This window comes from Gadus morhua, chromosome 17, assembly GCF_902167405.1.
Source record: "Gadus morhua chromosome 17, gadMor3.0, whole genome shotgun sequence".
Classification (NCBI taxonomy): Eukaryota; Metazoa; Chordata; class Actinopteri; order Gadiformes; family Gadidae; genus Gadus; species Gadus morhua.
In genome coordinates, this window is record NC_044064.1 from 7,957,348 (window position 1) to 7,982,141 (window position 24,794).

Genomic DNA, 24,794 nt, shown 5'->3' on the forward strand with positions numbered 1-24,794 from the left:
AAATAAACCAAACCAAAAATGTAATTGTCTTAACAGTCACTGGTAAGACACCAAGCTGTCTGGGTCCTCTTTAACACTTAGCTCTTTGTCCCGTCCGCCCTAAGGCGCTTACAACCTTTCCTCTCTCTTACTAAATATCCACGCTTCAATTAGCTCCTTATCTCGTCCCTGCGCGCACGTGCGGGCACGGTTGCGCACACACACACGTGCGGGCGTCCTATCAAATCGGATGCCGGCGATGCCGCTTGACTCATCCCGTCTGCGCGTTGGCATTTCAGAGAATAGATTGTTTTCGCTTTGGAAGTGCTCGACCCTTGACGGAAGGTCCCCCTCTGCAGCAGCCCGGTTCATGGCACTCAACTGGGCCGTCCGACAGCGTGCTCCGATGGGACTGTGTGTCACTCTAACCCTGCTCATCACCGGTGAGTGTTTATCATAGGCCTGCAAAAAATCCATTATTTTAAGAATTTAAGCAAGTAGGCCCATCCCAATCATGATGAGTATACTTATGCTTTACAAAAACATCACTTTTAGGCTACTCTTTAGTTAATTGACTGCAAGTTAACGATTATACACAGTGAGATCGCCTAACGCACCGCGTCTTTTCATGTAAACCAACATGCGTGCGTTCGGCTACAACCGTAGTGACAGACGAGTCAATCAGCGTCTGAACCGTGTGTGTGTGTGTGTGTGTGTGTGTGTGTTCTATTTTGGTGTTGTGGTTTCGTGCGAACTAACCCCCCCAGTCACGCCAATATGGACGGCTGCTGGGTCACTCTGCAGCACGAAGGTGGATTCCCTGGACTTAGGATGCCTCCTGCGGTGGGATTGTCCCGGAGCCAGCCCTAATGCCGCCTACACGGTGCAGACCAAGACACAGGGGTCAGTCTCTACGAGCCAGCTATAGCCTTATCCCCTCAATGCATCTATTCCCCATCGAAATATATAGTTTTTTTTACAACTCTGTCATAAGTAAACAATTACCTTTAGACTAATCGTTTGCTTATAAAGATGTATAGGACCTACTGAAAGTAATACGTTATCTATCTATCTTTTACCTTTTATCCATCTATCCATTCTATGGTGGTGTACTTTAAGGCTGCCTACCATTTACATCAAATTGAACTTGACACAGAAACCTTTTCATTTACTTTCGGTGTAGTCCTGCGATGACTACAATTTATGTCCCCTATATTCATCTGCATATCTGATTATTTATTAATTTTCATTTAGGGCTTATTATGTCCCGATAGATTAATGATACTCTCCTTGGGTCTACATTGTGTTTGTTTGTTTCTGCGTGCGAGCACGTGCGCGTTCCATGGCCTACTCCGCGCGTCTGTGTTTGGTCTCATAGGGATCCCTGGAAGGACGTGGCGTGGTGCGTGTGGATCTCCTCTCAGAGCTGCGACCTCTCCCAGGCTTTCTTCCACTTTGACCTGTACAACATGATCCGTCTGGGCCTCCGTGATGACGTCACCGACGGCTCTCCCACCACCACGGCCTGGAGCGAGCCGGTGAAGTTCGACTACAGCGACTTCGGTCGGTCCGAGGAGCTGCCGAAGGGCAAAAAATTAAGGGGTTCAAAAGTCTGAATATCTTTCTGGTGCATTATATTATGTATTAAATAAATAAATAAATATATATATTTATATATATCTCCGTAATTAGGCCTAGGACTTGGCTTTCATAGTCCGGTGGCAAATAGTACAACAACATAGCCTACCCGTGTTCGCTCTTATCTCTGAACCCCTCCAACCAGCGTTCAGCGCTCCGTCCGTCTCCCTGTACCTGGACGGCGATCGGTTGAGCGTGCGGGTGCAGTTTCCCTGTGCGGCCAACAGGAGGTGCTCTCGAGGGATCTGCTGCCCTCTCTCCGAATTAATCAACCCCTGGACCTCAGTGACTGTGTACAACCAATTGAATCCCTCCGACTACAAGGTATATGGCGAGCATTACCATCCTGGTTTTAAATGGGCGTCCCTATTGTGTGTTGGTGTTGGGATGTTGCATTATTTTGGTTACATTTACATTTAATGCAAATGCTATGTAAATGTAATCGGTTAATACCTTTAGCCTCTTTTATTGGAGGGGTTATTTCATTACAGGACTTTTTGTTTGCCAAGTATTTTCTGCATCAATCTGGCTTACATTTAGGCCAACTTTAAAGTGAGGGTTGGGAGTGGGGCAGATATTCTTAGCTGGATAACAAAGATACAGGCCAACACACCTCTGGCCCAAGATGCATGACCATGAGTGGAACGTACCATTGCAGACCATGCTCTCCCCTAATATAAAAGCTCCTCTGTCAGAACTTTTCTACTGTGTGTGTGTGTGTGTGTGTGTGTGTGTGTTGTGGTCAGTGGAAGAAGAGGATGTGGTTTAGTTAAAGCATTGAATCCTCAATTCATTCTGCAACATGCAACAACAACTCTGTCTCTATCGCCCCCGGCCCTACGGTGATGTTGGTGTGGTGTGATGTGATGTTGGTGTTGGGGCAGAGGCGCACGGTCTGGAGCCAGGAGGTGGAATCGGACGTGCAGTTCTCTGGCCTGGTGCCCGGGCAGCACTACTGTGCGGTGGCCAACTTCTCCTTCCCCTCCTACACCATCGCCGCCTCCCCCCCGTCCGCCCCGCGCTGCGTCTTCACGGACCCCCCAGCAGGTGATACCGGGTGGGAGAGGTTAAAGGGGGGGGGGAGAAAATGTCCTGATTCACTGACCTGACTTGGTTGAATGAATAAAGCATAACCCTGCTTGTTAAAGGTGACCTATTATACCACCAGGTGTGAGTGTGATTAGCCGTTACAAGACGTTTTGAAAATCTGCCTCTTCTGACATCACAAGTGGGCGTGTCCACCTAGATGTATAAAAGATAGTTGAGCAACGTTTGCTAGTCCACTGGGCAGGTGGTCTAAGGTTGTATAATATGTCACCTTTAATGTAATGCCTCTAGAATAATCAGTTTATTCTTGCATGATTCAACGTGGTCCGTGCGTTCCCAGAAGAGGGGGCCGTCGGTCGATCAAATGGGTGTCTCTGTGTTTGGTGTTTCCAACAGGGCTGCAGCCGTTGCTGGTGGGAGTGTCACTGTGCTTCGTTGTCATGGCGCCCATCCTCATCCTGTTTCTGCTCAACTCCAAGAGACAAGCTGCCACGGCCTCACCGGAGAACCTGCCCAAGGCTCAGGTACCGTCGATCCAAACGCAGATGTAGCTCATAACCCTTGTAATGGGTCTGCTACTCTTATGCACCAGGGCGCGTGGTCCGCTTCCTCTAGCCCCTTAACCCCAGCCACAGCCAAGCTTGATGTTCACAATGCGCCGCATAATAGCCTTTCTTGTAGCTGTGATTCTTATTCTCTTCCGAATGTTTAACCGTGCAGGTATCGGCTCAAGGTACCCTGACTCACACGCCACTGCCATCCTCTCTTCCCAATGATCCCTGTGACCTGGACCCATGTGACCTGGACACATGTAACTTCGAGCCACGTGACCTCGACTCACGTGACCTCGACCCTCGTGACCTCGAGCCATGTGACCTTGACCTATGTGACGTCCACTTGGAGCTCATCGACTGCGATGGACTCATCTGAGTGTAATGTGCTGCATCGGATGAAGCCTAGCCTATACTAATGTACTAACAGTGTTAGTAATTCAACAGGAACCCAGTGTCAAAATCCAACCTGCGCAAGAGCACACCCTCTGGTGAAACATGGCTTACAGCAGTTTCCGATCTGCCTAATTGGTTATCAGGGGATGCCACTGTGATTTACAATCTATGTTAATTGATGTGGGTTTGAATTCAGCCTTCAGTTTCTTTTTATGAGAGGCATCAGTGACCAAACACCCGGATTTGAAGGTTACTTACAAATAATGGTGCCAAAGACAGGATACTGAAGGAAAGGCTTCAAACAACGTGGTCTGTCTTCTCTTTGAAAGACGATCAATCGTAAATAATCAAGAAATCATCACACAAAACGCGCAGAGAGAGACTGAGGATTTTTTTTCCTCAGTCAAGATGTGATACCGGTCCACTTGACAATCCCCCACCCCTCCCCCTGCACTTTGACACTTTGACCCTGGCCATGTTGCACAATACATCTCCTTGTCCAGTTTTAATTTTACATATATTTATAATATTCTTAATTGCTGTTAAAAAGTATTTTGCATTTCATCTTATTTTTATTCTATTGTATTTGATTTTTTTTTTTAAGCACAGATGATACAGAGTATATGTCACACAAACATTTCACTGCATATTCTGTATGTGTATGTGACAAATAAAAACCTTTGAATCTTGAATAGTTGAATCTGATAGTGTGGGAACTAAAACGGTTTCGAGCAGACAATTCAAGAGACTGACTGAAGACTGAAGTCAGAATTTTGGTAACACAGATTGGCCAGATGGGGAATATTATATATTATACTATTATATTATATTGGGGAAAGATCAGTATAAAGGCCCTTGTCCTTTATACTGATGGTGAGTGGTGAAGCAGAAACCAAGCACATGCCTCCGTCCCATTCTGAAAGAGTTCTAATGCACCATAGGGCTTTGGGTCAGATCCTCTGGTGATCCCATCAGGGTTGCTAGTTCAATCCCTCGTTCAGACCTCAGATAAACGGTTAAGAGCTATGAGGTGGTAAGAAAAGCATTGTATAACCGCTGGCCATTTACCAATCCTTGTTAAGGACATCTAGAATAATGACTCCAAAATGCTGATACTGCAACATCCTACAATTGCATAGCCACAATTCTGGGGGACTTTTTTCCCTGAGTCACTTAACTGACCATATAGGCGCATCATTTGGGCCAGTGATTGAGGCCTTGCAGCAGGGTAGAAAGTGTTTATTTTATCAATCCGAGGATGAGCTATTTCTGTGTATGCTGATGATGATGATGATCGTATTGGCTTGGAGCTCACTAAATCTGCCCGGTGACTGCGCTTCACTAGGAATGAGATGGGCAAATATGGGAGATGTACAGCAGTCCAATCCAGATACAAAAAAACAAACAAATTCTAATAATTGATAGCTCCTGCTGTGCATTTTCAAGGAAGATGACAAAAGTGTTTATTCTCGTCACAGAAACTGCTTGGGAGTTTAGGGGGGTTTGGGGGGGGGGGGGGTCCTCTGACTCACCATTGGCCCCATCGGTTGACCGTGACCCAACACCTTCCTCCTCCACCGCGGCTTGCGTTCAAAAAGCCTCAGTGTTCTGCTGCTGTTGCATTTTCTCCACAACATTAACGAAAGAGAGAGAGAGGGAGAGCTGCCGGTTGTGTGATTTTTTTTTTTAAATAAACGTCACTACGTCCAGCAAAAGCCATACATCTACGCTGAGGGGGAACTTGCACTGACCTGACGCGAATGAAACCACCGGCTCTCGTTGATTTCAAGCCAACGTATCGCGTGTTTATGTGTGCGGCATACTACCTCCCGTGTGTGTGTGTGTGTGTGTGTGTGTGGGGGGGGAAATAGACATATATTGTTTATAACGCCAAGATGTTGGATTGTGTGGTGTGAGATTGAGCCAAGCCCTGGTTTCGCTCGGGTAGTGCGGGATAAGAATAGATTTTGTTGAATGTACGGGGATTGTATTGGTACAGCTGTGTTGGTTGCGTTTGCTGGAGGTCTTCTTTGCTGACTCGCGTTTTTTTGCTTGTCCCATCGCTGGGCGTACAACGATGGCTGGATATTGATGTGTGCTTTAACCTTTCGGAGAGGTGACTTTTGTGAATAATTGTTTTTAACTTGCTTTAGTTTTTGTGTGCGTGTCCTCAATTAAATTTATTTTGAGTTTGATTATGCAAACAAATTCTTTGTTTTCTTAAATACTAATAAAACTTCCCAAAACTAGGGAGATCGAATAGGCTTTCTTTGTATAAAATATACTTGTACTCTTTATAAACCTAAATTAATGGATCCTTATAAGGCAACGTGTGTTTCTATACCCCACTAAGAGGACAGAAGTGTACAGGAAACACTGAGTCACCGGCTCCCCCCTGGGGTCTGACTCTGGGCAGTGTCCTGCCCCCAGCGAGGCTCCGATACAGATGTGGTGGAACACTAAATAATCCTCTCTGATGACCTTTAGTCATGCCGCACTGCCAAATCAGGGGAGGAGAGTTCAGTGGTGGGGGTGTCTCACTGCCGACCGCACAACCCCCAGTATGATGGCCTAACCTCTACGTGCTCCATAATGTCTTGTATCTGGACTAATTTAAAAGGGACTATATGTTTACATTCATTAATTGCTTTACGTTGCCCATATGAGCAGGATGTAGTTTAAATTAAACAATGAGACCTGCGACCAGTGGCGGCTGGTGGAATTTATTTGAGGGGGGGCTGAACGTTTGCATTCCAAACCCCTGTAGGGGGGTCTGGGGGCATCCTCCCCCACCAGATTTTTTGTGATTTTCACAAACAAACAAAGCATTCTGGTGCATTCTGACAAAATAGTAAAGGCAAAAAAATGACATTTACTCACAAAGACGAATGGGGCCATCCTCCCCCACAAGATTTTTTGTGATTTTCACAAACAAACAAAGCATTCTGATGCATTCTGACAAAATAGTGAAGGCAAAAAAATAACATTTACTTACAAAGACGAATGGGGCCAGGGAACTAAGTTTTAAGTAATTTTTTTGCCTTGTAGAAATCAGCAACATTAAGAGATATATGCAGATACATCAACAATAACTTTGAATTACACACAAGGTAAGGTGTCTGGTTGTTGAAGACACACTTAAGGCATGATACCAACATAGGTTTGCAGAGGACTACATACAGTACAATATGCACACTGAAGGCCTGATGCCACCATAGGTTTGCAGAGGACTATATACAGTGTGTACACTGAATAGGTTTGCAAAGGACTATATACAATATGAACACTGAAGGCCTGAAGCCACCATAGGTTTGCAGAGAACTATTTACAGTATGTACACTGAATAGGTTTGCAGAGGACTATATACAGTATGTACTGAATAGCTTTGCAGAGGACTATATACAATATGCACAATGAAGGCCTGGTCCCACCATAGGTCTGCAGAGAACTATATACAGTACACTTGAAAGGGGTGGGGGGAGGTTGTGAGGGTCTGCAACCAGTGTCCATCTCAAGGGAAATACATATAGGCTAGTGGAATAAATAGAAGTTGCTTACCTCCACCATGACTAGCTTCACAGTTGTTCATGTTTGTTCATGTTCATGTTTTTTAATCCGTTCTGACAGATGTTTCAGGTCTGTCAACCCTGTCCGTGTCCACGAACTATCACTCGCACTTGTTTTAAAAAGTATACAAGGAAAGCAAAAAAAATGCATTGGCATACCCACAGCTAGTTAGCCAAGCCTGAACCAAACTCTGGAAAAACTTCTCTTGTAGGCTCTATCCTTTTCTCTTGCTTGTTGGGTCATGTTCACTTCTGGCTTTTCTGCTCCGATTTCTTTTACTTGCAATTTTTCTGCAAATGTTCTTCTTTCGAAGGGATTCATAAGCAAAGACTTAACTGAATTTGGGGCTAGCTGAACTCACCGGGAAACAGTGGTAGCAGTACTCAAAGTCGCCATCTTGCTGATCTCTGAGGTAATAGCAAATCCGCGGTTACGCGCAGTGGACGGTGCACTGCGCTTGGGGCTATATCTTGAGCGCCCCAAAGCCATACAATTCGACGACGCTGATTGGCGAAATTATGTACTTTTCTGCCTAGCAACGGGGGAACCATTGGCTAATAATTCAGGTATGTGGGGCTGAGCGAAAAGCGCCCCACGGAAGACATCTACTTCACCAAGATGAACGTTGAACATGTCAGTGAATGAAGATTTAATCATGGGGGATTCTAAAGATATTCTAAAGTAAATGCATTATTCGAATGCAAATAAAATAGATTAATTCTCAAAATGAGAAGATTATTAAAAAATATATATATAAATATATTTAAAAAAGAAAAGATGGCCGGTCGGCGGGAGGGCGGCGCCCCAGCGCCCTCTATAGGCGAGCCGCCTGGCTCCGACTCTATTCGTTGTGTAGAAAAGTATGTGGGCTGATTTTGATTATATTTTAACCTGAATGGTGATGCCAGAAAAAAGGAAGGGAGTGACGCCTAAGCTGGGACGAAATTGTGGCACAAATATCAGTTTCAGTGCTTTTAATTCGTTAATTTGATGTGTTATTATATCCACTCACACTTGTCCTATTTGTATATCTTATCTTAATTTATGATTCTAACATTAGTTAACAATCACTATTGTCTCACTCAACATACGGAGCTCACACTCCGTAGTGCTCTCAATGCGTGAGCTCCAGCAAGCTGCAGTTCATATACCGGCCTATGGGGTCAGTAATGAGAAAGAATCTCAGACGTTGCCTATTAAAAGTACCGATAGTACCAGTTTAACGTTGGTATGAGCTAAATCTTTCAGCTTAATAGTATTGAATAGAGGTACCCCTCCCCTCCGCAATTTCAAATAAAGGAATGGAAGTTGTGTATCCTTTTTTTTAATAATACATTTTTATTTGGCCTTCATTTTAATTAATGTATCAACAATATACAGTTTATATACACACGCATGAGTTAAAACAAGGGTGTTCATCTTTGACCTTGTACATTTTTTTTTTCCATATTGCAGTAAAAAGGCAGGAAGTGCATCGTGGTCGTCTCTAGGACCCCGAGGAGACCCTGCTGCCGCCCTGCGCATCCATGGCAACGGTCCTGCGCGTCTTACCCCTCGCTCGCCCCTTTCACCTGCGCCAGTACTAAAATAAAAAAATGAACATGTAAGAGAGGGAGCGCTTGGGAAGCTGTTAGCTGTTGATGTAGACTACTGATGTAGCTTAGCCTCTTGGCTAACTGACATATTTACACAAATTTTTAACTAAAATGTTGATTAATGTGACCCGTCCCAGGCAAAAACAATCGTAAATAAGTGAGGTAAATAAATGAATACAAAATTAAGTAATAAATATTAATAGAAATACAACTAATAAAAACGAATCTTGGTAGGAATGTTGGTGGAATGATATTTGAAACAAAACCTGAAAAGGAAATCTATCCAATGGCTCTGGCTTCTATGTGAGAAATTTCAGGTACCCTTTACTCCCCGTAGGGGGCGCTTTTTCTGTAGTCAGGTGGTTTGGTGGTTGACTAACCCTTAAAGAAAACGTTTTGGAGGGGCATCACTTACCTGGGCGAACTTGTGTATCTGCTCTACCACCGCGGCGAACAGCGCTCCAACGCTCTCGTCAATCAAGCTCTGCATGTAGTGGACCGCCTCCTCATCCGAAAGGTCCAATCGGAACTTGTCCTGCACCTGAAACAAGGAAGTGGAAGGGAACAGGGGTTGTGATTATCGCTTGTTGCTATGTGTGGCTGTCGGCCTCCCCAGACCAGCATTTGACTGATTTGTTCCTAAATTAAGAAAGACAAAGTGACTCAGGTAACTAGTGCAGGAACCTATGGCTTTACCTTCTTAACCGTCTTGTCGGGCTCCAGGGCGATGTCGGGAATGTTGGCGTCCACCATGAGGGAGAACAGATTGAGGATCAGGTTGGAGTACCTGGGGATGAGGACGGACCGCACAGAGACGGGATCAGCGTTAAGTGAAGAGATTCAACGTTTTTCTTGAAGTTCGGATTCTCTCCCGGGTTGAATCAAGTGTACTCTTGTTTCGCTGTTACTCAAAGTCTCAATGGACCTAGCATCATTCGACAGCCGATATATAACCTCTAAAGAAGAACATCATGAGAGGGCCTCAACGTCTGCTGGCCTGAGGGCTTCAGATCCTAAACCCTTGGACACTGAGGCACACTCGCTATGTTTATGACTCATTTGCTGTCAGGCATTTACGACCTCCGTTTTATCAACAGTGGGGAGCCCGAATCTCAGTCTAAATTTGTACAACGCTGGCTCGGGCTTCAGTGATGGAAATGGGTTAAAATAAGGAGTTGACGTCTTTCAGAATTGGCCCGATCGAGCCCAGTGGACGGAGAGTGTGTTTTTGTATGTTGGTAGCTTTGCAGAAATTACACAGGAATGTGGTTCGATATTTAGTTTGTACTGGACTGGCCTGGCCAGCAGACGCACTATCCCTCATCCAAATCAAGCCTGTGGCTTGTTTGGGCCCTGTACCATATGGGCTGGATCCCATGCCGTTTTGGCCCCAGGATTCAGTCTGAGTCATCACCGCGTGAGCGTGTGTGTGTGTACGTGTGTGTTGCCCCGTACCTCCGGAGGTGGAGGAAGGCGGTGTAACACTGCTTCCTGAACTCCTGGTACTGCTCGCTCTGCATGCCCCCCATCCCCTCCACCATCTCCTTGCTGAGCTTCATGGGCGGCGGCAGGGGCTTGGGGTCGCGGCCCAGGATGTAGCCGAAGTCCACGTGGAACAGCTTGCCTGGGGGGGGTACACGGATGAAGGCGCGAAAGGTGAACAATAGGGCTTTAACGATACACCAACTCACGATTCGGTTTGCATCACGATTTTTGACACACGGTTCGATTCATCCCACGATTTTTTTACATTTAAAAAGCATTTTATTTAAACAACACTTGTATAACAATTAACTTAATGTAACATTTAATAACAAATAATTTGGAACACTGAACAGATTTCATTGCAGTTGGAGGATGCTTGCAGGTAGGCAAAAAAACTCAACTAGTTTTGTGGTTTAGGCTTACGTATTTGAAAATATTAATGTCAAAAAAATAATAAAATTTTGTCTGATATTTAATTTTTCTATTACCGGACAACGGAAACCCTGGCCCTAACAGCTAATATCACGTGGCTGGATCTTGACTGGAAGGATAATGGGAGCTAGAAGGGGCATGTCGCGCTTCTGCTTTCTCACACCACGAGACAGGTTCGTGGCTTTGAGCGTCGCGGTTTCGGTTTCGATACGCATATCGTTACAGCCCTAGTCAACAAGGTTGTTTTCGTTTGCCATCTGATGATGTACTTCGGGGAAGGCCAACGTCTGATGTTACTTAACCTTCGGGGGCCGGCTAAGGTCTGGGGACCACAGCTAGGTGGTGATAGGCTCAGGGTTAGCGGCCTGAGGAGATCTGGGTCTTACCCGTCTTGGTGAGCAGCAGGTTGTCCAGGTGTCTGTCCCCGACGCCCAGGATGTACGTGATGACGCAGTAACCAGCTGGACGGGGACAAGGGCGGGGCATGCATCAATACAGTTCATTATCTCACACAGTAGTTCGAGCATTGACCGATTTTACAGTATCGTTAGCCTGGCAGCATCATTTACCTATTTTGGGCAAAATTGTGGTGTCTAACCTAAGGCCCCGTTCACACGAAGCCGAAACCGTTACGGTTTCGATCTATCCGGTTTCGGAGTATCTCCGTAAAGACGAAGCCAAGCGAAACCGGGTAGATCTGTAGAAATGCTGTAGTACACATTCCAGGCCCATAAGGGGCGCTGCTTCTGGTACAGAAATCCAGAAGAAATTAGATAAGAAGAAGAGGCGAGCATGCGCATAAAGGCTGCCCTTATGCGCATGCTCGCATGTGATTTCTGAGACTCCGCGGGCTTAAGAGCCATTGGCTAGGAGGTCGAGGGGTGGGGCGATGACGTCATGGTTTGCGGTTTCAGTCGGTTTCAGCCGTACACACGAATCCAAAACGAAACCGGGTAGATTTGAAACCACCTCCGAGGGTGGTTTCAGAAGTTTGCGGTTTCGGTCAGCGGATTCGCCGGCTTCGTGTGTACGGAAGGCCGAACCGTACAAGACCTTTGCGGTTTCGCCATGAAATCGGCTTCGTGTGAACGGGGCCTAACTGTACTGTGCTAAAGCTGCTGGTTCAATGCGCCTTATGGTTGTATCCTAAGCTAATCAGAGTGCTTTTTACATTCCATAATCACAAGCTGCCGAAGACATCTATTCGACTTTTGGCCTTTTTTGACGCTAAATACAAGATGAACCTTAAAATATGACGGCTAACGATATGTTACTCAAATGTTGGTCCAAGTCATAAATAAGTTCTGTTTCATCGATTAGGTGTTGGTATGACAATACTGGTTCAGGGGATTTTGTCTGGGTTTGAACCCTGGTGGGCCCCTTCAGTATTACAAGGACCTCCACTCGGGCCGGACGGTTCTATGGGGGGCTGGTACTGACCACAGCTCTTGACGTAAGTGTCCATCACCTCTGGGCTGATGCCGTACGGCCCTTTCTCGCTGGGCGCATGTCTTCTGAAGAAGCTCTGGAGGAGAACAGGTAGAATTCAAAACGGGTGAAGAAGAAGCAAAGCCAAGGAGATGCATCGTGGTTAATGGAGATTTGGTGTTAAAGAAGCAGCGGCTTTTTCGATTGCAGTGCGATTTTCTAAATCATGTTACATGTTACATGTGTCCCCTCTTTAGTGCGGTGGGTAAGGTAAATAAATAAAGGGGATGTTTATCATGATCTTTCAAATACTGCTCCTGCAGAGCGATAGACCATCACCTGTATGTTCCCCTCCGTCGCCAGGACTTCAGCCACAGGCACCGACTGGACAAACTGCATGAAACCTGAGGGTTAGAAAAACAGTACATTTTAAGTGTGCGATGGCTAACTAACTATTCAAGAAGAAGACGAGGGCCTTCTGTTCCAAGAGTTTCTCTCATGTGTGTGCGTGGGTCATTCGCGGTTGAAGACGATCAGCGTTTTTGTTCAGAGATGGCGTCACGTCAACAACCCATTCCTCCGGGTGATGAGTCGCTCTCCTACCGTGCTTGGTGCTCGTGGCCAGAACTTTATACGGCGTCAGCTTCAGGTCCAAGTTCTCCTTCCTCAACAGCTGCAGGGCCCAACGAAAACAACACACACGTTCAAAACATTCAATCTTTGAAGTTATCCAACAATAACCCTTTGAATGGTCTTAAAGATATGTATAGTCTTAATAGTAATAATATCCTTTTTAGAACATGTTAATTTGAAACCCAAAGTCGCATAACCCTTCAAAACGATGGCTCGGATGGTCATATTAGCTGGGGCAAGTAAAAAGCATTCGGGTGCATCTCCAACCCCACCAGAGTGATCGTGCTGCGCTCTGATTGGATCAATGCCACAGAGGTGTCATCGTAGCACCAACACAGGTGCCGCTCATAACACTAACGATGGCTCTGCCACAGCTTGGGTAGCAGACTGTACCAGTGAAGGTGAGTCCACGGCCACATTATAGTAGCAGGGCCACAATTAGTGTTACGGGCGACAGCTGTGTGTGTCCTAGGATGAGGTCCCCAGTCTGTCTGGTGAGTGGCAGGCTAAGGGGGGGAGGTGGAGCCTACCTTGTCCATGAGGGAGATGATCTGCAGGATGAGCTGGTCCTGCCGCAGGTCGTCTCCGTGCTTGAAGATCACCGGGTACATGACCCCGTCCTCCGCCTTGAAGATCAGCTTGGCGGGCATCAGGGCACTCTGGGGGGGGGGACGCACACACACACACACGCACACACACACACACACACACACACACACACACACACACACACACACACACACACACACACACACACACACACACACACACACACACACACACACACACACACACACACACACACACACACACTGTGGTGACCCAGGTGACCTCGACATTCAAGTCACTGCCACGTGACAAACGGCGCCATGACATCCGTCGTACGGCCCCCGGTGGATTCTGTTCCGATGTCGGTCCGTCTCGGCCGTACCTTGAAGAGCGTGGCGGTCTCCGGTACGATTCCCCGGATCCTGATCTCGGGCTCCAGGGGCAGGGGGATGGGCTCGATGTCGGCCAGGTTCACCTTGTCGTTGTCCGCCAGCAGGGCCTGGAGACGCTCCGTCTGAGTGGGACACACGCTGCACGTTAACGTCGCCATGGAGACCAGAGTAGCACTAGTAGCAGTGCATTCCCGACGTGAGCGCACTGTTCTATCGCAATGTGCTCTATCTATATAGGGTTGTACTACTCTTCTGTTGCTCTGTCGCCCCTCTAACCCCTCTCGTTCGAACGTACGTAATTAATTTCACACGTGATTCGTAGGCCAGCATGTGTGCTCGGGGGAGGGGTGTAAGATCGACCGCTGACCGAACTGCTTGAAGGAGAGTGCGATGTGACGTCAAACTAACATATGGATAGACTTTAAATGGTGATAATGAGACAAAAAGAGAAAATCAGCTGTGTATTCTACTTACACAGGTGTGTTTGAGTGTAAAAAGGGTTGCATCCACGTGTCCCTCCCAGGGAAAATATCTTCCATTTAAGAATATAGCTTTAACTAAATAAGACTCGCAGTGAAGACTTCATCTGCGTTTGTCCTCCCACACACACACATGCACTCTATCTCTCTCCAGGCATTGGAGCCTCAACTCCACAGCAGTGAATGCTTTGTGATCTGCCTGGAAAACAGGCAGATCAATCTGGACCCAAGCTGGTATTGGGAGGGGGGAGGGGGGAGGGGGGAGGGGGGAGGCAGGCAGGCTGACCTTCTTCTTGCGGTTCCCGCTCTCCCTCTGAACGGCCTTCATCAGCTGCACCAGCCGGTCCACGAAGGTCTGCTGGGCGGCCAGCAGCGAGCGCATCACACGCACACTCTTGTCCCCCTGGATGTGTGAGGGGGTGAGGTGGAGAGAGAGAGAGAGAGAGAGGGAGAGGGAGAGAGAGAAGACAAAGGGGTCATCACATGCAGATCCTGACCAACCACGGAGTTTGGTTAACCTGGGTGTGTTTGTAGGGACCAGGGTCTGGGTGTGTTTGTAGGGACCAGGGTCTGGGTGTGTTTGTGGGGGCCAGGGTCTGGGTGTGTTTGTGGGGGCCAGGGTCTGGGTGTGTTTGTGGGGGCCAGGGTCTGGGTGTGTTTGTGGGGGCCTGGGTGTGTTTGTAGGGACCAGGGTCGGGGTGTGTTTGTGGGGGCCAGGGTCTGGGTGTGTTTGTGGGGGCCTGGGTGTGTTTGTAGGGACCAGGGTCTGGGTGTGTTTGTGGGGGCCTGGGTGTGTTTGTAGGGACCAGGGTCTGGGTGTGTTTGTGGGGGCCTGGGTGTGTTTGTAGGGACCAGGGTCTGGGTGTGTTTGTGGGGGCCTGGGTGTGTTTGTAGGGACCAGGGTCTGGGTGTATTTATGGGGGCCTTGGTCTGGGTGTATTTATGGGGACCGTGGTCTGGGTGTGTGTGTCTGGTGTAGGGACCAGGGTCTGGGTGTGTTTGTGGGGACCGTGTTCTGGGTGTGTGTGTCTGGTGTGTTTATGGGGACCGTGGTCTGGGTGTGTGTGTCTGGTGTAGGGACCAGGGTCTGGGTGTGTTTGTGGGGACCGTGTTCTGGGTGTGTGTGTCTGGTGTGTTTATGGGGACCGTGGTCTGGGTGTGTGTGTGTCTGTTTGTAGGGACCGTGGTCTGGGTGTGTGTGTGTCTGTTTGTGGGGGCCGGGGTCTGGGTGTGTGTGTGTCTGTTTGTGGGGGCCGGGGTCTGGGTGTGTGTGTGTCTGGTGTAGGGACCAGGGTCTGGGTGTATTTATGGGGATTTATGGGGTCTGCTGGGTGCTGACCTTGAGCAGGGCCTGACTGAACCTCCGCATCACGTTGATGTACATCTCGTGGGTCTTGGGGTCTCTCTGCTGGGTGTCCTGGTCCTCACACTCCACGATCACATACCTGCCGGATCATACCCCTTTGGATCATCTCATTCAGACACCATAATATCACGGTAACATGGTGGCCTAATGCATTTTGATATTAAACTTAGATAATAAAAACAAATGCAACAATACTTGGGGATATCCTGACATATATCTTAATTCAATACAATATTTAGGCTAGTATATTGGTATGTATATGTATTTAGGCTGCATGTTTTTCCTAGTAGTGTTTCCAAGTGTTTTAGTGTACTCACCAGTACAAGTAGTTGGCCAGGGTAGAGTTCTTGCATGCCCTTGATATGAGAAACGTGCACAAGTCCTGCTGCAAAGGGGACACACACACACACACAAAAAAAAAAATACTTTACTTTTAAGAATCCTCCCCAAAAAAGTGTTTTGTAGTCTAGTATTCGACTCATTTGAAATATTGAAAGCATTGTCAAATGTCTTCAAAGATAACATGCTACCTCACTCATTCTACCTCACACATTCTGAATCCTTTTGACCTCCTGCGTGAGAGGTATGATTTGATTGATGTCCGTGTTGGGTCTCCTCTTACCTCCGTACTGTCGCTGTCTGCCCCCTCCTTGGTCTTCAGGGTAGGAGGGGGTGGGGGAGCCGGGGCGGGCGTCACAATCTGAGAGCTACAGAAACGAGCGACAGAGGCACTTGATCAGTACATGACTAACCAGCAGGCTCACCGCCAGGCGACAGAGATCAAACCGTAATGACAGGAAAAAAAGATACACCACTCGACGGATTTAATGCATCTTAAACTAGCTATCTGTTGAATACTGGGAATGGGTTAACCTAGCAATTGTAAATGCTTGGCACTTGTTTTATGAATATCTTTACTGTGCCGACAGCAATTTATTGTTGTTTCTCTTTCCTCTATCAAACATACTTATTGTAAGTCGCTTTGGATAAAAGCGTCTGGCAAATGCCCTAATTTAAACTGTATTGCAAGTCTTCCAAGCAAAACGTTGACCGGATCACGGTAATAAACTGCTAACGTTCTCCATTATAAATAAGTACTGCATGTTCTAGAACTTTGAGCAGAGGCGTGGTGTAGCGCTACGAGCGTCACCCTGCGTCTGTCCTACGACCAAGGGGCCTGTCGTCTAATCTTATGGAGGTGGGAGAGGTGGAGGGGGGGGGGGGGCACCGGACCTGTCCATGTCCCCCATGACGATGCTCTCCCCCAGGCCCTGGCTGTCCTTCTTGCTCCCCGGCTCCAGGCCGCCCAGGATGTCGTTGAAGTTCTCGTACTTGAGGGCCTGCACCAGCTGCAGCAGGTACATGAGCAGGTCCTGGGGGCGCGGGGACGGAGAGGGAGGGTTAGGGGACGGTGGTTTAGCTCACGGAGAAACACACGATTCAGATGGAAAGTCGGCGAACGAGGGACGCACTGTCTATGCTATGCTACCGTATGCTAATGTTTTTAAAGGTGTCCAGTTTACCCTCACACGGTCAAAGATTGGCTTGTTCATGTCTATCAGTACTAAGAGGTATTTTCATATTTCATCATATATATCTCAAAATGATTTAAATTTCATGCAGCTTATTTGAATATCATCATACTATATTCAATTGTTATTATAATATATTATATACAATTGAGGCGGGGGGGGGGGGTGTAGTCCTACAAACTATTCCATCTATGACACTTCCATTTACCATTTAGTAGTCTGTCACTTAACCGCCCCACCAGTTTAGTAAACTATATGAATACATTAAATGCCGTTCAACTGCACAACATTAACCCCGGGTTTAGACGATAAGAGACGATGGCTAGGGTTCCCCGGCCCCCCTGCCCACCTCGTCGTCGGCCTGCTGCAGGCGGGTGATGGCGTAGCGCCGCACGGTGGGGTTGGAGAAGGCGGAGGAGAGCAGCTCCAGGGAGTCCTCCACGTCCATGGGCCGCCACTTGCCCAGCAGCTCCAGGGCCTGCTTGGCCTCCTGGGCCAGGTCCCAGTTCACACACTTCAGGAACTTGGTCAGGGCCTGGAGGGGAGTGAGTGAGAATGAGAGTGAGAGACAGAGACAGAGACAGAGACAGAGACAGAGACAGAGAGAGACCAGGATGTGTTTTTTAGGAAAATTACTATTACGACGAAAAAATACAGACTCTATACGAACAGTGTACAAATAAGCTGTAATATAACAGCACAAAGGAACTATCGATTGAGGTAAGCTATGTGAAAAAGCAGTGCTTTACCTTCTCCTGGGTGGTGAGGTAGTATCTGAACTTCCACACCAGGTCCTGTTCCTCAGAGCTCAGCAGCTTGGTGGGGGGGTAGCACACGATGGTCTGTGGACACACACACACACACACACACACACACACACACACACACACACACACACACACACACACACACACACACACACACACACACACACACACACACACACACACACACACACACACACACACAAAGATGACTTACATGGCATTTTCTCAAATATCCCAAAAAAAACCTTGTGCGGGCGGAAAAGGACTTTGTGAAGTAGAAAAACACAGCAGACGACACTAAGGCAGGGTACGCTAACGCCAGGCTAGGGCGGGGCCTCACGTTGAGCTGGTCTCGCGTGGCGGCGTTGGGCTTCAGATCGTGGTCCGAGGGCCCGCTGCGGAGGCTCCGGGCTAGCTTGTGGTGCTTGCTCTCCACCAGGTTCTCCTACAGCCACGTCACGGCACCACCACCACCGCGGGGCACAGGGCGTAGGGGAGGACGAGGAGGAGAGGACCAAGGAGCACAGTTATAGGACATTATTGGCTAGATACAAAAATACATACAGTAAATAAATGAAAATGTACTGTTAAGAGAAGCTTATCCATTGATTGTTTGGTTCGATGGCTTACTTCCAATATTCATGCATTATTGCAGACTTTGTTGGAAGGGATATGGAACGCATGTTTTTATGAATATTTAATCCATGCCATGTCCATCACCATATTTCTGTGGTGACTTTGTGGGGATTTTATGCGTTTCCCTAAGATATATTTGATAAGGAGCGTCTGGCTCCATTTAAAATATCTAACATTGTGCGTTTGGTGTGAGTGCGTTCTTACCATGCACATCTGGGGGTCAGGAACTTTTACGATGTCACAGCTGGTGAGAACAGGTGAGGCCTCGTCTCCGTCCTGCATGAGGACGGGTGAGGGATGGCAATAATCAATAATCAACTTGATAACAGAGCCATCTCCAATCACATGTATGATGTATTTGGATCATCTTTATAACTAACAAATACGTCAACTGTATCGGGCAACAAATAGCAAATGCTATGTTATGTCTTTGTAATTGGTTTAAGGCCCCGAGACATACCACACACTGATGTTCAGTGTATAAAATTACATATGCACGTACCTGCTCGTAATAGACAATACTGTATTCCTTGTCGTTGGTTTTGACGCGTGGAAACTCCACCATGAGGTACATGAAGTTGGAGCTCCGCTTTTCACTCTGGTGACAGGCACAGAAATACACAAACGCACACACACACACACACACACACACACACACACACACACACACACACACACACACACACACACACACACACACACACACACACACACACACACACACACACACACACACACACACACATTATGGGATGGACATTGTAGACACAACAGAGAAAACCCCTGGTCCTTCTTCTAAACACTTTTGAAGAGTATGACTACAGCAAAATGTAGAGGAAATTTAATAAAATGTTCATCAGGCATCAATATAGAGTATAATATATACATAAACCGACCTCGTTGATCATTTCGATTTCTCTGAAGGTCAACCTGTCCAGCCAATCCACCTTGGCCATATGACCCTGTCGATGGGCCTTCGTCAGCTGAGGGGAGAGAGACAGAGAGACATAGAGAGAGAGACAGAGAGAGAGACAGAGAGAGAGAGACATGGAGAGAGAGACAGAGACAGAGAGAGAGAGAGAGACAGAGACAGAGAGAGAGAGAGAGACAGAGAGACATGGAGTCAGAGACAGAGAGACATAGAGAGAGAGACAGAGAGAGAGAGATACAGAGACATAGAGAGGGAGAGAAGGATTGGGAACAGGAATTAAGATATAAATACATATAAAATGGTAATATTTGAGGCAGTATCCAGTAGAAATCTATATAAAAAAGGTTTTCAAGTCAGAGATAAATGATGTAAGAACAGCAAACGATGTGGCATCGTAGCTGACGTGCATACGGCTCAACCAATCATAGCAGAGGTGAGGGGCCAGCAGCCAATCGAAACATCTCTGATGACACACTCTAAGCCAATCCACTCAAGGGTCAGTGACTGATGAAGGACACAGAAGCGCAGCCAATGCTACAGGAAAATGGTAAGAGAGTTGCCCGGTATAAATAAACCGGAAATACCATCCGCAGTATCAAAATATTGGATCATAGTCAATTAGCTTGAATGATTTCATGGTTATAACTAACATTACAAATCATGTTCGTTTTATTTATTTATTTTTTGTGATAAAATGAACATAATGGAAACCTGACGCTACAAATGTCCATGCACACACACACAAAAACACTACACATTCACAAAAAAACAAGCCAATACTTGTATGAGGAGTTATGATTGACAATTTAGGGGACCTATGACGACATATCTTAATGCATTAAACCCCGCCCACCTGTGCTTTTAGCAAGTGTTAGGCCGGCACACACACACACACACACACACACCCACACACACACGCACACACACACACTATCTAGTCCTCCTGCGGTACTCACATCACCCAGAAACTCCAGGTCAGGACTCTGGAATAGATAGCGCTTTAGACAGGGTGAGGCCCTCACAGACAGAACACACATCCACACAAACCCACAAGGGATGCCACATAATGCCATTTAACATCTGATATCTCAATAAAACAAACTAACAGTACTGCTCTAATACGGTAGAAACCTTTCAATGTATTTTATATGTTTATTTACAAATCTGTAAAACCGCAACTGTGTGGAAACATGGATGGCAATATTTTGTAACCATCACAACATTTAGTGCAGCTCTGACCAAGACACAACCTAACTCTCACACACACACACACACACACACACACACACACACACACACACACACACACACACACACACACACACACACACACACACACACACACACACACACACACACACACACACACACAAAAGGACCCATCTCTGGCTCCTGGTGCGAGCGGTCCTTCTCAGGCTATGCGGGACCCCGGCCCCAGACAGAGGTTCTCCTAGCCCCTCCCACCCACCTTGGCCAGTCTGCCCATCTGGTCCTCAGAGAGGCTGCTGCTGGTCCTGCCCGGGGTGCTGGTGGGCTCCCCGCCGTCCCCCTCCACGCCCGGCCACACCTTCAGGTCGTGCATCCCCTGCCGGAACATTCTGGAGACCACAGGGGTGGGAGGGGTGGGGGGCAAGATCACGACAAGGGGCAAGATGGAGGAGGTGGAGGAGAAGAAGAAGGAGAAGATGATGGAGAATGAGCAGGAAGAGAGGATAGGAAGAAAGAGAAGGAGATGAAGAAAGAGAAGGAGAATGAGAGGTAGAAAGAGATGAAGAAGGGAGAAGGAGATGAAGACTCATTTGATAAAAGTACATTACACTCATTCCACACAAGCAGAAGCTAATGAAACACTGAGTATAACTAGACTAACACAGCATGTCGTCACCATGGCAAGCCTCAGGTCAATCTGTCCTTTCGCTTCCATTCAGTCAGCGAATCGAGCGACGCTGGAGGGAGCGGATGAGGACATCGAGGGAAAAGGCACTCACCCATACTTTCCAAACAGGGTGACGGTGGTGCCACCTACAGGGACGGCTCTGCCCGGGCCGTAGACGTCCCACACGGTGAGGGCCACCTGGGCACTCTGGGGCAGGTCGGGGTACTTGACCTGTAGCCGCAGCCATTCGTTCCAGCTACGTGATGGAGAAGGGAGGGAGCGAGGGATTGTGAGAAGTGACAGCAATGACAGATTACAATTTTTGCCTTGATCCAAAAAAAAAAAAAAGAGGGTGGGCAAAAAATGTCTACTAAAGAACTACATAATGGGAGAAAATTGCACCTGAAGGGTACAAAGAACATATTGTACACAGAATAAAGCCTGAAAGTTAGGACAGCCACAGAAACACACAACAAGCTTTCATCGTTAACTGTCATCATCATCACTATACAGTTTTAAAGAAGGCCTGGGACTCACTTCCACCGGGTGCTGAAGGCCTTGTAGGAGGTGCGCACAGGCAGCGCCAGGGGCTTGCCCTCAGCAAACACCTGACAGGTGACGTAGAGGTCCGAGCAGTTCTCCTGGTAGAGGCCGGAGAACCGCAGCATTGGGTCCTGGAGCAGAGCCTTGTAGCTCTTCTGCTCTCGTTTGCCTTCAAGACTGCCACTGGCAGCATAGGCAAAGCAAACATGGAACATTTGAGAAGTCCACCATTTTGGTCAGGGACATATTTTTGGCGTAATGAACAGAACACGTACAGTATAATCGCATAGGATGTATGATCTGATTACTTCTAAATAGTCCACTTGTGATGCAATGAGCAGTAACTAAATCCACGAGACTGGCTCGTGTTCAGATGACAGCACGCATGAGGACTACAACAACAACGGGACAATTGTGCCATATCTATTAAGTCATGGTGCTGTGCAAGACGACTGTAGTATAGTAGTATAGTATAAACGTCAGAATAGGAAAAAATATATCCCATATCCATATATATATATACATATCGCCATACGAGAACAGGAAACGAGAATGAGTTACAGTTAGCATGTAGTGTTTTGCCTTGTAGCCTACTCTAAGTTATAAGGGTCCTGTCATGTACAGTAAAGATTAACAGTTAGAGAACACCTAAAGATTAGTCGACAAAACTTACATTTTAAGTTGGACGTTAATGTCCAAGTCACAACTGTAGACATAGTTAAATTTGTCGGCGTCCATGTTCCGACAGCTAATACAAATGATATCTAAAAACTGACAAGTACAACATCAAATCTCCGACGGGAATCGGAGACTCTCCGATTTGTGGACTTGTCGGCTAGGCCTTGGATCAGTGCTAAAATATCCTGTATTTTTCTTCAGCGCCTGGTCTCTTTCCAGAACACTTATCCGGACACGTTCATTGGGCTATATTTACGTAATGAAAAGGAAGACTTCGGCTGTGAGCATTCAAAGTAAAGACATTATATTTACAGCTGTCTAACCGGGCAAAATTAGATGTTTTTGATAACTACACAACAACAGAGTGAGCATAAGCTATAGCCAGCCCAAACACATCGTTTATTGATAAGATCACTCTATAAACCTATCTAGAAGATCGGGATTTCCTTGGGCTATTGGTCGAGTCTGAAGAGGAAATAGGAAGTGGAGAAGGCGTGGTTAAATTTAAGCGCTTACCATTTAAAGGAATAGTGCACGTGACATTAATGCATGTGACAGCAAGATTAAAGATATCGATCAATCCTTTCTTGACAAACCTAGCAAACTGTATGTTCATAAATATAAGCATGTTGCAACATAACATTGTTAATTATCTTGTCCAATACTATACGATATCAGATTAGCAACAGTGATGTCAATACAATATGACAATAATAATAAATTCAACAATATTAAATATATATTGCCACAAAAAAAAATAGGAGTATTTGCCTTTCTGTTCTGAGACTTCAGGGTGAATGCATAGAAGTAACCGAGCAGTTTAAAATGATCATTTAAAAATCGCCTCCAGTCCACACCACTCTGAACCTTGAATTTAACTATCTATTTAACTAGCTTCCCGAAAAGGGGTGATGGCGTTACTTCCATTACTTCGGTGACTCAAATTCTCTCCACAATTAAATCATCCACCGGATCCCAATCAAGTGCACATCCATGAAACGCAGAAGGCGTATCACAGGGAAAAAGCTCCATCCTTTTCTGTTTGGGGGCGCCCCGCCCTGGTCCTCACCTCCTCAGAGCTCCGGGGTCAAGCCGCCCTCGGGGTGATTATATAGGACCCATTGGGGCCTCCCAGCCACCATCGCAATGGAAGACGAACAGGCTGAAGAATGTTTGAATTGGTCATCCAGAGATCATGTGTCTTTGATGTAATCTCCAAAGTTCACGCGGCGAGTCAAAGTATCAAACAGGGAGTGCGAGGGCCTGAGTTGTTCATCTGGATCAACAAACGACATCGTTCCCATCAGTATACAGGCCTATATATACGTATTGGCAAGGGTTTGGACACGGTTTGTCCGCTTTTTACCAGAGGTTTGAAAGGAATCAGAGCTGTCATCCGTAGCATTGATTTATCTTAGGGAGTCAACTGTGAGTCATGCAAAAATAGACGCAACTCGCTCTCCCTTGGGGGATGTTTGCTTGCGTACTACTGTAGTGGCACACCTTTCAGTACAAGCCTATAAAACTCATTTTTTTGCCCTTTTTTGCAAGGCTCATGAGTCTCCATCGGTGACGCCTGATACGCTTTTTCCCTAAGATCAGATCTTCGAACCCCGGACTGCGACAAGGAAAAGTTTAGAGGGGAGAAAGATGAGCTCATGTTTTGTCCAGACCCGGGACATATGACTGTACCACGACCGACCCGACCTCCTTATCACCTGTTCCTTGTTTCTTTACATCTAGCTGATTGCGGGGGGGGCTGTGGCCCGGGTTAATGCTAACCCTGTGTGTGTGTCTGTGTGTGTGTGTGTGTGTGTGTGTGTGAGTGTATCTCTTTGTAAGGTCCAAGGCAATTTTAAGCCACTGTAATCATGCAGGTGCGTAGATGTTTGTGCCCACATATTTGTGTGTGTGTGTGTGTGCGTGTGTGTGTGTGTGTATGTGTGTGTGTATGTGTGTATGTGCAGGTGTGTGTTTGTGTGTGTGTGTGTGTGTGTGTGTTGGTGTGCGCAGGTGTGTGGGTGGGTGTGTGTGTGGGTGTTTGTTTAGGGCATGAGGGTTCCTTAGGACTATTAGTGACCATATTTTTTTAAATGCTATTATTCACAATAACAAAGTTATGAATATTGAAGAGCCCCACATAAATCAGTTTAATTCTACCCGTTAACACTGTTGAGAGAACGCCCGTAGACCTCTCATTCATGGTGATGCGTCGAAGTGTGTTGTACACACGTACATTAAGAAAGGCTCAAGAACAGTGGATCAAACACAAAGCCTGCTGGAGGAAGCTGAAT

At 46.8% G+C, this 24,794-nt stretch overlaps 3 protein-coding genes across 3 annotated transcripts in view; 2 read left to right on the top strand and 1 right to left on the bottom strand.

The window, feature by feature from the left end:
* The window catches only part of lrch4 (leucine-rich repeats and calponin homology (CH) domain containing 4), a 310,321-nt gene that overhangs the window by 79,065 nt on the left and 206,462 nt on the right, over positions 1-24,794 (top strand). The gene's annotated exons all lie outside the window — the stretch shown is intronic.
* On the top strand, positions 215-4,303 carry si:dkeyp-75h12.7 (uncharacterized). The gene is made up of 7 exons (XM_030337850.1): positions 215-422; positions 747-882; positions 1,358-1,542; positions 1,763-1,941; positions 2,502-2,664; positions 3,061-3,188; positions 3,385-4,303. The coding sequence occupies exons 1-7, from the start codon at positions 230-232 to the stop codon at positions 3,592-3,594; spliced, it is 1,194 nt and encodes a 397-aa protein (XP_030193710.1). The 5' UTR covers positions 215-229; the 3' UTR covers positions 3,595-4,303.
* pik3c3 (phosphatidylinositol 3-kinase, catalytic subunit type 3) lies at positions 8,487-22,946 on the bottom strand. The gene is made up of 25 exons (XM_030337832.1): positions 22,496-22,946; positions 21,817-22,005; positions 21,392-21,535; positions 20,872-21,001; positions 19,369-19,455; positions 18,975-19,070; positions 18,677-18,748; positions 18,177-18,281; positions 17,819-17,911; positions 17,419-17,604; positions 16,771-16,910; positions 16,160-16,244; positions 15,855-15,922; positions 15,511-15,616; positions 14,458-14,574; positions 13,683-13,814; positions 13,282-13,410; positions 12,722-12,791; positions 12,458-12,522; positions 12,131-12,215; positions 11,077-11,151; positions 10,229-10,397; positions 9,470-9,560; positions 9,189-9,314; positions 8,487-8,760 (listed from the first exon to the last, which is right to left on the bottom strand). Exons 1-25 carry the CDS (start codon positions 22,558-22,560, stop codon positions 8,746-8,748), a joined length of 2,640 nt encoding a protein of 879 aa, XP_030193692.1. The 5' UTR covers positions 22,561-22,946; the 3' UTR covers positions 8,487-8,745.